The sequence below is a fragment of the Macaca mulatta genome, chromosome 17, assembly GCF_049350105.2.
Source record: "Macaca mulatta isolate MMU2019108-1 chromosome 17, T2T-MMU8v2.0, whole genome shotgun sequence".
Classification (NCBI taxonomy): domain Eukaryota; kingdom Metazoa; phylum Chordata; class Mammalia; order Primates; family Cercopithecidae; genus Macaca; species Macaca mulatta.
In genome coordinates this window covers 8257288-8270282 of record NC_133422.1, presented here as the reverse complement: position 1 = coordinate 8270282, position 12995 = coordinate 8257288, and the positions used below count along the sequence as shown (strand labels likewise).

Sequence of the window (12995 nt, the reverse complement as noted above, 5' to 3'; positions counted from 1 at the left end):
ATAAGGAACTGGGGAAATATACTATAATATATCCACAGGATATACTACTACCAGGCCATAAAGTGTGAGGAGACACACAGCACAGTGGATAGGAGCACACGCTCTGGAACCATACTGTCTAGACTAGAGTCCTGGATCATATACTTATTAATTATGCAACCTTTGTTCAAGCTATTTAACCTCTCTATGCTGCAGTTACTCTGTTAAATAGGAATAGCAATGGTAACTCCATCACAGGGTTGTTATGAGGAATAAGTTAGGGCATATTTGTAAACTATTTTGAATAGTGCTTGGCATATACTAAACATATATAAAGATTTCTAAAATACACAGTTATGACAAAATATACTGTATATGGTTTACAATTTTTATATATTTAAAGAGGGAGGGGATAAGAATATATAGTTGTATTTGTAACTCTGGAATAATACAGAAGAAACTAAAAATATAGACGGATGGGGGCAACTGGGAATAGATATTGGGGATGTCAGGAATGAAAGAGAGGCTTCTACAGTTTTCACTGCAAACTTTTCCTACTTTTTACTTTATTCATAGACAATCTATTTTAAAAATTTAATTAATAAAAATAATTTCCTGGCTGGGCGCAGTGGCTCATGCCTGTAATCCTAGCACTTTGGGAGGCAGAGGCAGGTGGATCACCTGAGGTCAGAAGTTCGAGACCAGCCTGGACAACACGGTGAAACCCCATCTCTACCAAAAATACAAAAATTAGCTGGGCATGGTGGTGTGCGCCTGTAATCCCAGCTACACAGGAAGCTGAGGCAGGAGAATCGCTTGAACCTGGGAGGCAGAAGTTGCAGGGAGGCAGAGGTTGCAGAGAGCCGAGATTGCCCCATTGCACTCCAGCCTGGGGCATACAGAGAGATTCCCTCTCAAAAAAAAAAAAAAAGAAAAAGGGTAACATTTCCTGAGGACAATCTAGAATTTTATATGCATTCACAGTATCAATAATGTGTGAAAGTAGAATAATGCCATTTTCAAATTTGCAAGACTAAACTCACCTTTTTCAGGAAGCTACAAGGACATGCTCCACTAAGTCCAAAAAAAATAAATAAATAAACAAAGAAAAAAAGCAAGAAACCAGGGTATCCAACACAGAGAGATAATGAGAATTCCCAGATAATAGTGAAGGGAAGTTCCAGTTCTAAAGTGTAAGCACGTGCAGGCTTAAAGTGTAACCACCAGCCCATTTAGGAACAGGAAGGGTGGAGGATCTAGAGCCACTTCTCTAGGTGGGAGGGAAAAAAAGGAACTGATACATTACCTATTTTTGACCATATGGAAAGGTGTTTTGTAACACTAAATACAGAATTCAACTCATGTGTGCATGTGTGTGTGTGTGCACATGTGCACGTGTGTAGGGAAGAGGATGAGTCATTACCTGAATTATAGATGGGGAAAAATCAAGAATAGAACTATAAACATACACTTTAAAGTAAAGAGATAAATGCTAGAAGAAACAGCCAAAAGAGTTTATTAAAAATGGTTTAACATATATTATGTTCTCTTCATTTAGAAAAATTATTAGGGAAAACATTAAATGAGTCTTTTGATTTTGAAGAAAAGCAAGTGGACTTCAATTTCATGGTTTAAAAAAAAATCCCTCAAGCAGTAGTATTTATCTCTCACCTATCTCTATTAACAAATCAAACATTCCTGAAATGTAACTTACACTACAGTCATAATAATTGCAAATTCTATTCTACCTGTCTTTGACAGTTATGTAGTACAAACATCAGTTCTGCTTGTGTACGTATGGTTAACATTAACTTACAAATGAGGTGGAACTAAGTGACAAATAGTGTAAAAGGTAATGCCTTTCCAATGCCACTGATATGATGGCTAAAAAAAGTGTACTTTAGGCCAAGCGTGGGACTCACGCCTGTAATCCCAGCACTTTGGGAGGCCAAGGTGGGTGGATCACCCGAGGTCAGGAGTTCGAGACCATCCTGGCCAACATGGTGAAACCCCACCTCTACTAAAAATACAAAACTTAGCTGGGTATGGTGGTGTGCACCTGTAGTCCCAGCTACTCGGGAGGCTGAGGCAGGAGAATCGCTTGAACCCGGGAGGTGGAGGTTGCAGTCAGCCGAGATTGTGCCATTGCACTCCAGCCTGGCGACAGAGGGAGACTCTGTCTCAAAAAACAAACAAACAAACAAACAAAAAAAAAACAGTGTACTTTAATAGAAGGTGAGAGGCATGCAAAAATTAGAGATTTCTCAAGTATTTAAACTGACCAGGGTAAACTGATATGAAACTTCTTCCTCAAAAAGAAGATAGGGTAGAGGTAGTATTAGTCATAAAATGTGCCCTCACGTGCAAACCACAAGAGATTTCTAATGCAGCATATTTTCTGTAAGTATACATGTGTGTAAAATTCATAAGGACAGCCACACCTAGGCTGTTGTAAAAATAGCACCTTAACAGCTAACACAATCTTAAGGTCACTTCACGTAAGAATTTTTCTCTCTTCCCAAATAAAACCAGGCATACTTATTCTTATTATGCAAAATAGTGCTCTCGATTAAAAATATATTGTAAAATACTGTAAATCCTTACTCCGGCCTCTCATTGATTGTTCCCAATTTTGCTAGGAGCCTAAACAGTCTTCCATTTTGAACCTCCTATAAAACATTTTAAAAAGAGAAAAATGTTAATGTTCCAGATAACTGAACATAAAAGCCAAAATTTACAAAAACTGGTAACCTGTACCAATATTACCTTTAAACGATAAATCCTAACACCCCCACCTTTTGGTTATACTTTTAAACAAACACAATATGTCCATTGCATTTCATAATGGTACTCAAGAAGATTATGGTACTGTCCATAGGAATTGGAAAAGTAACTTACATGAAAAACCAAGATTTTTGTCACATGACTGTAGCTAAGCCATGAATGAAAAGAACAGTGTCCAGAGGACATAAGAAATTAAAATACTACACATTCAGTGCCAACAAAAATATCTGCAATCTTAGCAAATAAGGCATTATATTTAGTACAATGATTATTTTGTGTATATTTATATACACAGATGCAAGTTGTGTGTACATTCTTTTAATTACACTCTTTACTGGCCAGGCGCGGTGGCTCACACCTGTAATCCCAGCACTTTGGGAGGCTGAGGCGGGCGGATCACTTGAGCTCAGGAGCTGGAGACCAGCCTGGTTAACACGGTGAAACCCTGCCTCTACAAAAAATACAAAAATTAGCTGGGTGTGGTGGTATGCACCTGTAATCCCAGCTACCTGGGAGGCTGAGGCAGGAGAATCACTTGAACCCGGGAGGTGAGGTTGCAGTGAGCCGAAATAGCACCACTGCACTCCAGCCTGGGTGACAAAGCAAGACTCTGTCTCAAAAAAAAAAAAAAAAAAAAAAAAAAAAAAAGTTACACTCTTTACCTTTGCAAGGTCTTCCTCTATGACATCATTTCTCATTTGAGCAGCATCCAATTGAGTATAAAATCGAGCACCAATCATGGGCATGATGTCATTTACACTTCGCATCCTGTTTTGGTCAGTCAACAAATACCTACCCAAGATAAAAGAGGAATTACTTGAATGTCCAACACGCAATTTAAAAAACAAGATAACCCACAAACACATAACTGTTTCAGCGGCCATCATCTTAGCACACAAAATTTTGAAAACATTTTAATTCATGCAAGTCAAGCTCATTCTTAAAGCTTAAATATTACATTTCATTCCTCTGGAAAATTGTAAGAGCCAATGGAGAAACAGTAAACATGTCTCTTCTCTACATTTTCACTACTATGGAAATGAGAAAGAAAAGTGAAGTAGGGTTTCACTTACCCATTACTATTAACAAAAGTGCGAGATGAAAAGAGCGTTACAGGTCAGGTGCAGTGGTTCACACTTGTAATCCCAGCACTTTGGGAGGCCAAGGCAGGTAGATCACTTGAGGTCAGGAGTTTAAGACCAGCCTGGCCAACACAGTGAAACCCTGTCTCTACTAAGAATACAAAACTAGCTGGGCATAGTGGCAGGCGCCTGTAGTCCCAGCTACTCAGGAGGCTGAGGCAGGAGAATCAGATGAACCCAGGAGGCAGGGGTTGCAGTGAGCCGAGATGGCACCAACGCACTCCAGCCTGGGCAACAAAGCGAAACTCCATCTCAAAAAAAAAGGAAACAAACAAAAAACAAAAATAAATTAAGAAAAAGAAAAGTTTTTTGTGTGAGAGAGAGTGTGTGTGTGTGGCAGAGTCTTGTTCTATTGCCAGGCTGGAGTGCAGCAGTGTGATCTCGGCTCACTGCTACATCCGCCTCCCAAGTTTAAGCGATTCTCCTGCCTCAGCCTCCCGAGTAGCTGGGACCACAGGCATGCGCCAAGCCCAGCTAATTTTGTATTTTTAGTGGAGACGGGGTTTCACCATGTTGGCCAGGATGGTCTCGATCTCTTGACCTCATCATCTGCCTGCCTTGGCCTCCCAAAGCACTGGGACTACAGGCATGAGCCACCGCACCCAGCCAAAAAAGAAAAGATTTTTAGAAACTTTTTTGAGAGGACTAAAAGGGGGTGGGTGAGGGGTGTGGAGCTTTTCCTGTTGCTCTTCAAAGATTAATTTTCAAAACTAAAACTGGGTTTTCAATTTTGCTAAACTGAATGAGCCTAACTTTTTAAGAAGCTGTCCTCTGCTCTAAAACTTAATTTACAAGGTATCATGACACGCTCATTTCTGAGAAATGCAGTAACACACAGCAGAGGTAACCAGTTAAATTTCTTCTGTCATTAGAACAGTGGCAGAAAATACTACATATTTCAAGGGCTACCTGTTAGAACACAAAGATTCTCAATCATCTATTGCCGCTTATTCTATAGGTAAGCTATTCTTGCCCTTTCTCATGAAAGCAGCCTCCTACTCCTTCACTCTTCTGCTTATAATTCTCTTATTTTCTTCATAGGTCTTATCACTACCTGAAAATATCTCACTGGTTTTTATGTTTATTTACTCTTTATTCCCATTAGGGTGTAAGCTCCAGGAGATGGGAATTTTGTTCACCTCATTCAAAGTATCCTGTATTCGGCATATACTAGTCATTCTTTTTTTGGACAAATGAATAGTTACACCCATGTGAAAAAACTACATCTTAGCAATTCATCTGTAATTATGGACCTATTTGTACCCTGTTAATCATATTTAATGTTACTACAGGCTATGTGACTTTGGCAAGTTATTTGATCTCTGTGGCTCAGTTTTGTGTCTCTAAAATGGGAGTAATAATGGTACCTAATTTATAGGGTTATTGGGAGAATTAAAAAAATTAATTCCCATCAAGCAGTTTGAAAGGGCCTGATACATGGTTTAATTACTCCATCAATTTTAGTTTGTGGTTATTATTAAAGTATGGCTTTTTTGTTTATCCATTTTTTTATTAAAGAAAATTTCAAACATTTATAATACTAGAAGAGTAATGTAATGAATCTCCATGTATCATCACCCAGTTTCAATTATTATTAACATATGGCTAATTGATTATTTTTATGTCCTCTATCCCCACTTCTTTAAAAAGGAAAATTTAGAGATTATAACCTGAAATTATTTGAGGCATCCTAGGTATTTGCAAACTAAGGCTAGGAATCACTGTTGTGATCATAAATAAAACAAGTATTTTTATTGAAAAGATAAATCATCGTATTTGAATTTGATTATGAATACAATCCAGACAACCACTGGCTTCTAGTGCTGTCACAAGCAGGACATTTATGCCAGTGTAACAAACAACAGGTGGGCAATCCCACCCTCCATCCCCCAATTCATACCCCAGGGCTGGTCCAAAAAGAAACTGGATCATCCAGGGCTACACAGAAAGATCAGAAGGGGCAGCTGTAAGCTAAAAGAGACTGTTGATTAGCACCTCTTCTCTAGCACAGCTCATAACTGTAATCAAGGTTGTGGTTGCCCACCCTCTGGGATCTCTCAGTAGTAGCTATATCTTAGGGAGAAGTCCTTCTGTGGTGACAGTAGTCCACAACAGGTTTCTCTTAAGCCAAATTAATCTCAACTCCATACTCAAGGATTCTCTGGAATCTTAAGACACTGGAGCATAAGCCTGGGGGGTCTCCACACAAATGCTTTCCGGAATGGGTGTTTTGGCCAGGGTACATGACTGGATTGCACCTGAGGCTTATTCATGATGGCTTTCACACACTCTAGAGCAGCACTATCCAATAGAACTCCCAAGATGAGGGAAATATTCTATGTCTGTGCTGTCCAATTATGTTATCCAGTAATTACATGTGGCTGCTGAGCTCTTGAAATGTGACTAGGGTAACTGAAGAAGTAAACTTTAAATTTCAATTAATATCAATGTAAAAGGTCACATGCAGCTAGTGGATACCAACAAACTTCTACTGGGTACCCTTTGACCAAATGTTTAAAACATCAGTAACTAATTTAAACACACTGGTTTATCAATTTATCTAAGAAATATTTATTTTGCAATAAAAATAAAGAAATAAAGTTTCTGTTTTGTTTGATTTTAAATAGTGGGAACCAAAACAATCACTTAAAACAAAAAAAGCTCTGTCTTATCGCAAATAATCATTCTATACAATTTATCATATATTAAAACTTACAAAATCAGATTCTTCAGGTCAGAGGAATAGTTGATTGTCACCAGTTCCATGGCTTTCTGTAAATTCTCTCGCTGAATTCCTGCCAAAGAGTTGCAAGCCAAAGCCAACACAACTTTTCCTAATGATATCAGATCTGCTTGCTGACATGAAAGAATAAACATAACTTTTAATTTTCATTTCATAGGTACTCATTTCATACACTGACACCACTGCCTAAATGGAAAAAGCATCATTATAAATAAGCTGCAGGCAGGGTTCTCAAACAGCGGTACTCCTCAGAATAACCTGGAGCTTATTAAAAAGATGACTTCTAAGCCTCTCCACCAGATTTCTCACTGGATGGGTCCAGAAAACGGCTCAACATTTCTAAAGCACCCAGGTAATTCTGATGAAGGTAGTTCTAGGTCCACACTTTAAGAGACTTTAAGCAATTCCCATGCCAACTACAAATTGCCATTTTTAAAAGTTTTTCTAACTTTTTAAATTTAAATAGAGCTAATATTCTTCTCTATTACAACAAATTTAAGGTTACTATACATTTGATTTGCTACGACCACTGTAACTTAAGACACACTTTTCTCATTTTCTGTTACTCCCAGAATATAGTGTGAATGTGAAGGATTATCTGAAGAAAAGTTATCCTGTTACAAACATTAGCATTAACCAGATTTTAGAGCAAATTCTCTAGAACATCAAAAATGCTACAAACCTCAATGAATGACATCCCATCTATCTTTGTTTCCAAATAGACTATTTTTACTCACACTATAACAGATCTTTAAGCTCTGGAACCACCAGCTGCTTTCCTAAAACCTCTCCCACTCAAGATTTACCATTATGAGGCTTTCCTTCTAAAAGGATTTTCAAAAGACAGCTGTCTGAATTAAGTCCTTTATCACCTATAACTCCAGGAAACAGTATGGTCATCCCAAGTGGCCCTGATTGGTAGGAAGCTATCAACAACTACATGCCTTAGAGAATGGAGTACTTCAGAAATAACATGAAACCACCTGAAGCAATTTCTACAACAGACATTTGCAGATCTTTAAAATCTGAGAACTCATCTAAATTATTAGACACATGTTCATTTACTGAGCGTTCGTTTATTATTAGGAATTTTCAAGCCTAGCTGTACATTATCATCACTTGAGGAGCTTAAAAACAAAACCAAAATCATCTAGTAGCCATCCCCTCATCTCAATTTTGGTATAATCAGTCTGGGATCAAAATCTAGGTATTGATATTTTTCTAAGCTTCCACAAATGATCATGATATGCAGCCAGGATTGAGAACCACTGGTTTGTTGGAATATTTGTAACTTTAAGGCAATCATTAGTGAAATTCTAGCATTATATGGTTATCCTTAACAACACCCTACCCAAATAATGAGTAAATTTTAACATTAAACTCCATTACTAAAATAACATTTAAAAGTTCATACTAAAAAATTTATCCAAAACTAGCATTTGTGAATCTGACACTGAACAGGAGATAAGGAGACAGACTGATTAGGTAGACAAACTACTTCGAATCTATTAGAAAAGATCCAAAGATTCATGCCAGAAAACTTTGTAAACTTCACTGGTGGAAGAGTCAGGAGACAAGAATGGCAGGAGGGAAGCTGGCATGGGAAGCAGTACTATTACTGTTGCCAGGACACTGTGATGAACTCCAAAAAGAACACCTCTCAATCACACTTTAGATCAAGTAAAACATTCCAAGTTATATTCATGAAATTATAGAAATCTCAGCCAAAAGAAATCATGTAAATGCCAACTATAAATTTCTATGGGCGATTCAATCCAAAGTATCCAGCAAAGCACAGCAAAGACTGTGGCTGTTTATCACATGTTTGAGCAGCAGATATCAACACCCAGTCTTCCAGCTCTTTGAGCAGCAGAATTTTCAGTTTGTTCCACCCTGAACTGATGCTGTATTAAGCCTCCCTCCCAGAATATTCCATTATTCTCTATTATGAGACAGAAAACCAAAATGGTCCAAGAGAGCTGAAGAACCAGATGGTTTTAAAAAATAACAATATCTGATTTTCAGTACATCCCACCACCTCTCTAAAGCGGACTCAAGGTGAGAACATCCGCTTTTAGAAATAAAGTACACGTGTGACCCAGTCCAGATTAAATTAGAGGTTTTTTTAAACAAAAGAAGTTGATAAAATCTTAAGAGAGTTTCACACCATAAAACTCAGTAACTCTCCTTTCCTTATTTCTCAGCTAAATAATTTTCCATTTGTTATTTTGCTTCTTACCTCCATCTGGTTTTCCCCCCATTTGTTGAATTCAGGAGATTTGCCCCCCAACTGATTTTCAGTTTCTTCCTGATTCTTGACTTCTTGATTTCTTTTTCTGATTCTATCTATGGCTCTACTTATGTCCATTTTACTCAAAGTCAGTCTCTATTCACGTGTCTGAAACAGACTATGAAAAATATACTACAAGAAACAATGCACTCCTCATGTATCCTCTTCTCTGTAAAATCACACTCCCCCTTTGGAACTATCTTTCATTCTTTCCTATACCTTACTATAATAAACTATATTAAAAAATCAGCTACACATATATACCCCCCCCCCCAAAAAAAAGCCTGATATATATCCTTCAATGTTGAAAAAAAATAAAGAGGTGATAATTAATTGAAGGTTGCCTGATTTTATGAATGAAGGCATATCCTGACTTACAAATATTAATAAGTTGCCCTAAATGCTTACATAAACTTGGTTGTTTGGAACTCAGAGACTTTTTTCTTATGAAAAGTTTTGTTTTTCAAGGTAACTACACAACCCATAACATACCTGAAAAGGAACCCTATTGAGAAAAGAATGAGGAGCATATACAGTTTTGTTTTTGTTTTTAATGCAGACAGGGGTTTCTAGATACTTACATTAGAAGATGATGGTACTGCTCTAAAAATGTGTAATTTTCCTTCAAAAATTTAATATTATCTGCTTGGATGTATATCCAAGTGTATATAATCTCTAATATTTTAAAAGTCAATAATCTGTCACTTTGGAAGCATAAAGATCATAAAGAAAAATTAATCAGAGCCAACTAGTTAGGCACTAAGTATAAGAAGATAAGAATGACAGTAGCTAAGAAACAACATCTCCAGATAAGAAAGAGGCAGCAAATGCCCTCAGGCAGAAGAACACAATGCGGCTGTTGGGGGAAAAAAAAAAAGAACTAATCACCTTCCTCCCTGTATTGCCCACTAGATGTTGCTATCAACCAGAACAGCTTGGCTGCTGCTGAGGTTAGATGGGCACAAGCAGAGGGGAAGGAGGATGTGAAATGTCTGCAAACAACCGAATGCAATGAGTGCCTGCAAGTCTTTGGGACTGCACTGTCTGTGGTTTACCAGCAAAAGAGATTGATGCATGAACTGAAATACTAAACAGTGATTAGACTCTACTTCTCATTTTATCCTTTTTGTTCTAAAATTCTATCAGTGAATTAAAATCTTCTTCTAAAACTTTAAACAAAATAAGTTGAAAAGAGAAGAGCAATAAGGTGTTTCTCCATGTAATTAAGAAATTATGCCTTAGAGCAAACCTTTGTTAATAAATGTTCAAAAAACTCAAAAACTTCTTATACACAAAGAACTAAAATCGTCTTAAAATCACAGCTGCCTATCCTAATGTGAAGCATTCCAATACAAACTGAATAATCTATTTACTTTAGTTTTGTTACCTGCGGAGTAATCAAGGCAAACGCAACTATTCCTTCTCTGAGATGGAGTCTCGCTGTGCTACCCAGGCGGGAGTGCAGTGGCACGATCTTGGCTCACTGCAACCTCCGCCTCTGAGGTTCAAGCGATTCTCCTGCCTTAGCCTCCCAAGTAGCTGGGACTACAGGTGTGTGCCATCACAAACCTGGCTAATTTTTGTATTTTAATAGAGACGGGGTTTCACCATGTTGGCCAGGCTGGTCTCGAGCTCCTGAGCTCAAGTGATCTGCCCACCTCGGCCTCCCAAAAACGCTGGGATTACAGGTGTGAGCCACCGCACCTGGCCTAAAGCAACTGTTCTTAATGCTTGAAGAAATACGTTCTTATTATTCAATACTTTATCATTTAAATCAGGAAATAAGAAGCAGCAAAATAGCTAAGAAACATCACGAGGCCTAAATCAACACTAATAAAATGAAGTCAGACAATAATCAAATACTAATAATGTATAAGAAGTGAGTGATATGTTCTGACTAAATTTTAAAAATTACTTAGAAAATGGCAATCCAACAACAAACCTCTGAAAACATTTCTAAAATTTTATGACTGGTAGTCAGACAAGTGTTCTAAAAGTAAAAATAATAGGTGTAATTAAAGGAGTGAAAAAGAAGGGTGTCATTTAATATAGTCCATTCATTTGATGAGTCTGTTTTAATCTATCTATGCTTAGGACATGTTTCCTAAATCACATAAATACATTTTCATTTTGAACAGTTAAGAGTCTGACATTGTCATGAGGCCGGGCACAGTGGCTCGTGCCTGTAATCCCAGCACTTTGGGAGGCCGAGGTGGGCGGATCACCTGAGGTCGGGAGTTCGAGACCAGCCTCACCAACATGGAGAAATCCCATCTATATACTAAAAATACAGAATTAGCATGGTGGTGCATGCCTGTAATCCCAGCTACTCAGGAGGCTAAGGCAGGAGAATGCTTGAACCTGGGAGGCAGAGGATGTGGTGAGCCGAGATCGTGCCACTGCACTCCAGCCTGGGTAACAAGAGTGAAACTCCGCCTAACAAAAAAAAAAAAAAAGTGTCTCTGACATTGTCATGAATTCCCTTTATTCCAGCCTACAAGGGCTCTACACTAAATACATCATAATGGTTAAGAAATACCAGCCTGGGCAACATAGTGAGCCTCCATCTCTGCAAAAAATAAAAATAAAAAAAATTTTAGCCAGGCACAGTAGTGCACATCTATGGTTCCAGCTACATGGGAGGCTGAGGTGAGAGGATTGCTCGGGTCCAGTTCAAAAGCTGCAGTGAGCTGACTGCACCACTGCATTCCAGCCCAGGTGACACAACAAGACAGAAGCAAAAGAAAAGAAAGGAAAAAGGAAAAGAGAGAGAAAGAAATAAAGAGGGGAAAGGAAAGGAAAACAAGAAAAGAGAGGAAGGGGAGGGGAGATACATGTTCAAAGTCTGCACAGAGACTACCCCAAAATAAATCAAAATCTAGGCTTAAAACACTGAAATACTTTAAAATGAACAAAATTTGTATTTAATAAAGGAAAACAAGTAAATATTCATGTTAATTCTTACTCACCTGGTACTGGGCCATCAATGCCAATGGATTATTATTTTGACTGTTATCAAATGTTAAAACATCAAAAACTCCAACACAATTTACTCGCAACCTTTAAGGACCAGATAATTTAAAGAAAATAATTAAAATAAGTTTTTTAAAAATTGCATACTCATGGAAAAGTAACATTTCCCAAAATATTAGGAAGGATCTCAGAATTGAGTTTAACTTCCAACCTACCCCACACCACCTCCACCAACCACCATTTTGGAAATGGGAAAATTAAGGCTCAGAGATATCAAGTGATATACCTACAGCTGTAAAAGTCAGAAACGGACAAAGCCAGAACTATAACTCACATCTCTTGACTAACAGGTCAGTGTCCTTTTCACCATTCCAAGCTGTTTATTAGTTATTCATAAAAGAGAACTAGTTAGCTTTCTAACACTTGCAAAAGATGTACCAGACACTGTTCTAAGCATTTTACATGACTTATTCAAATCTCTCAATAACTTTTTGAGGGGTACCTCATAAATAAGCAAAATGGAGTTAGTAGTATACTTGTCTAATAAGGTTGTCGAAACACAATTTGAAGAAGTAACTTGTTCAACGGCATATCAATAGTAACTATCAGAGCCAGGATATGAACTTCAATAACTTGGTACCAGATCTATAGCTCTATGCTATGCAGCCCAAGACAATCTCAAAATTACAGCAACTCAAAACTCAGGTGAAGACAACACTGATAACTGTACCAGCTGTTCTCAAAGCATGTGACTCAATAGCAGCAACGGCAACATCTAGAAACTTGTTAAAAATGCAAATTCTTAGGCCCCAGTGCAGACTTATGAATGAAAAACTCTTGGGGTAGGGCCCAGTAAGCTGTGTTTTATAAGTCCTCCAGGTGATTCTGATTCATGCTAGAATTTGTGAACCATGGTGCTACATAGAAAAGTTGTACTGATACTATCTTTATATTCCCCTAACCCTAACCACATATTCCCTAACCTTTCCCAAGATTTTTGGTTAATAATCAGGCATTTTATTCAGAATTCAACATTTTTTTTTAAAAAAAGCTTACAAATTAATTCAAAGTCATAGAAGTTCTT

The 12995-nt window shown here is 37.7% G+C and overlaps 1 protein-coding gene across 11 annotated transcripts in view; it reads right to left on the bottom strand.

Moving 5' to 3' along the window:
• Positions 1–12995, bottom strand: part of PAN3 (poly(A) specific ribonuclease subunit PAN3) — a 159186-nt gene that overhangs the window by 10875 nt on the left and 135316 nt on the right. For 5 of the 11 annotated variants that reach the window (XM_001097210.5, XM_015120798.3, XM_015120799.3 and 2 more), the window contains 4 exons: positions 11908–11998; positions 6622–6761; positions 3426–3555; positions 2584–2648 (listed from right to left, as the gene is read on the bottom strand). In XM_001097210.5, coding sequence (XP_001097210.5) covers positions 2584–2648; positions 3426–3555; positions 6622–6761; positions 11908–11998 — 426 coding nt within the window. Of the gene's footprint in view, positions 1–2583; positions 2649–3425; positions 3556–5805; positions 5877–6621; positions 6762–11907; positions 11999–12995 lie in introns of all 11 variants that reach the window. The other 6 variants (XR_013407808.1, XR_013407809.1, XR_013407814.1 and 3 more) reach the window with 3 other exon arrangements.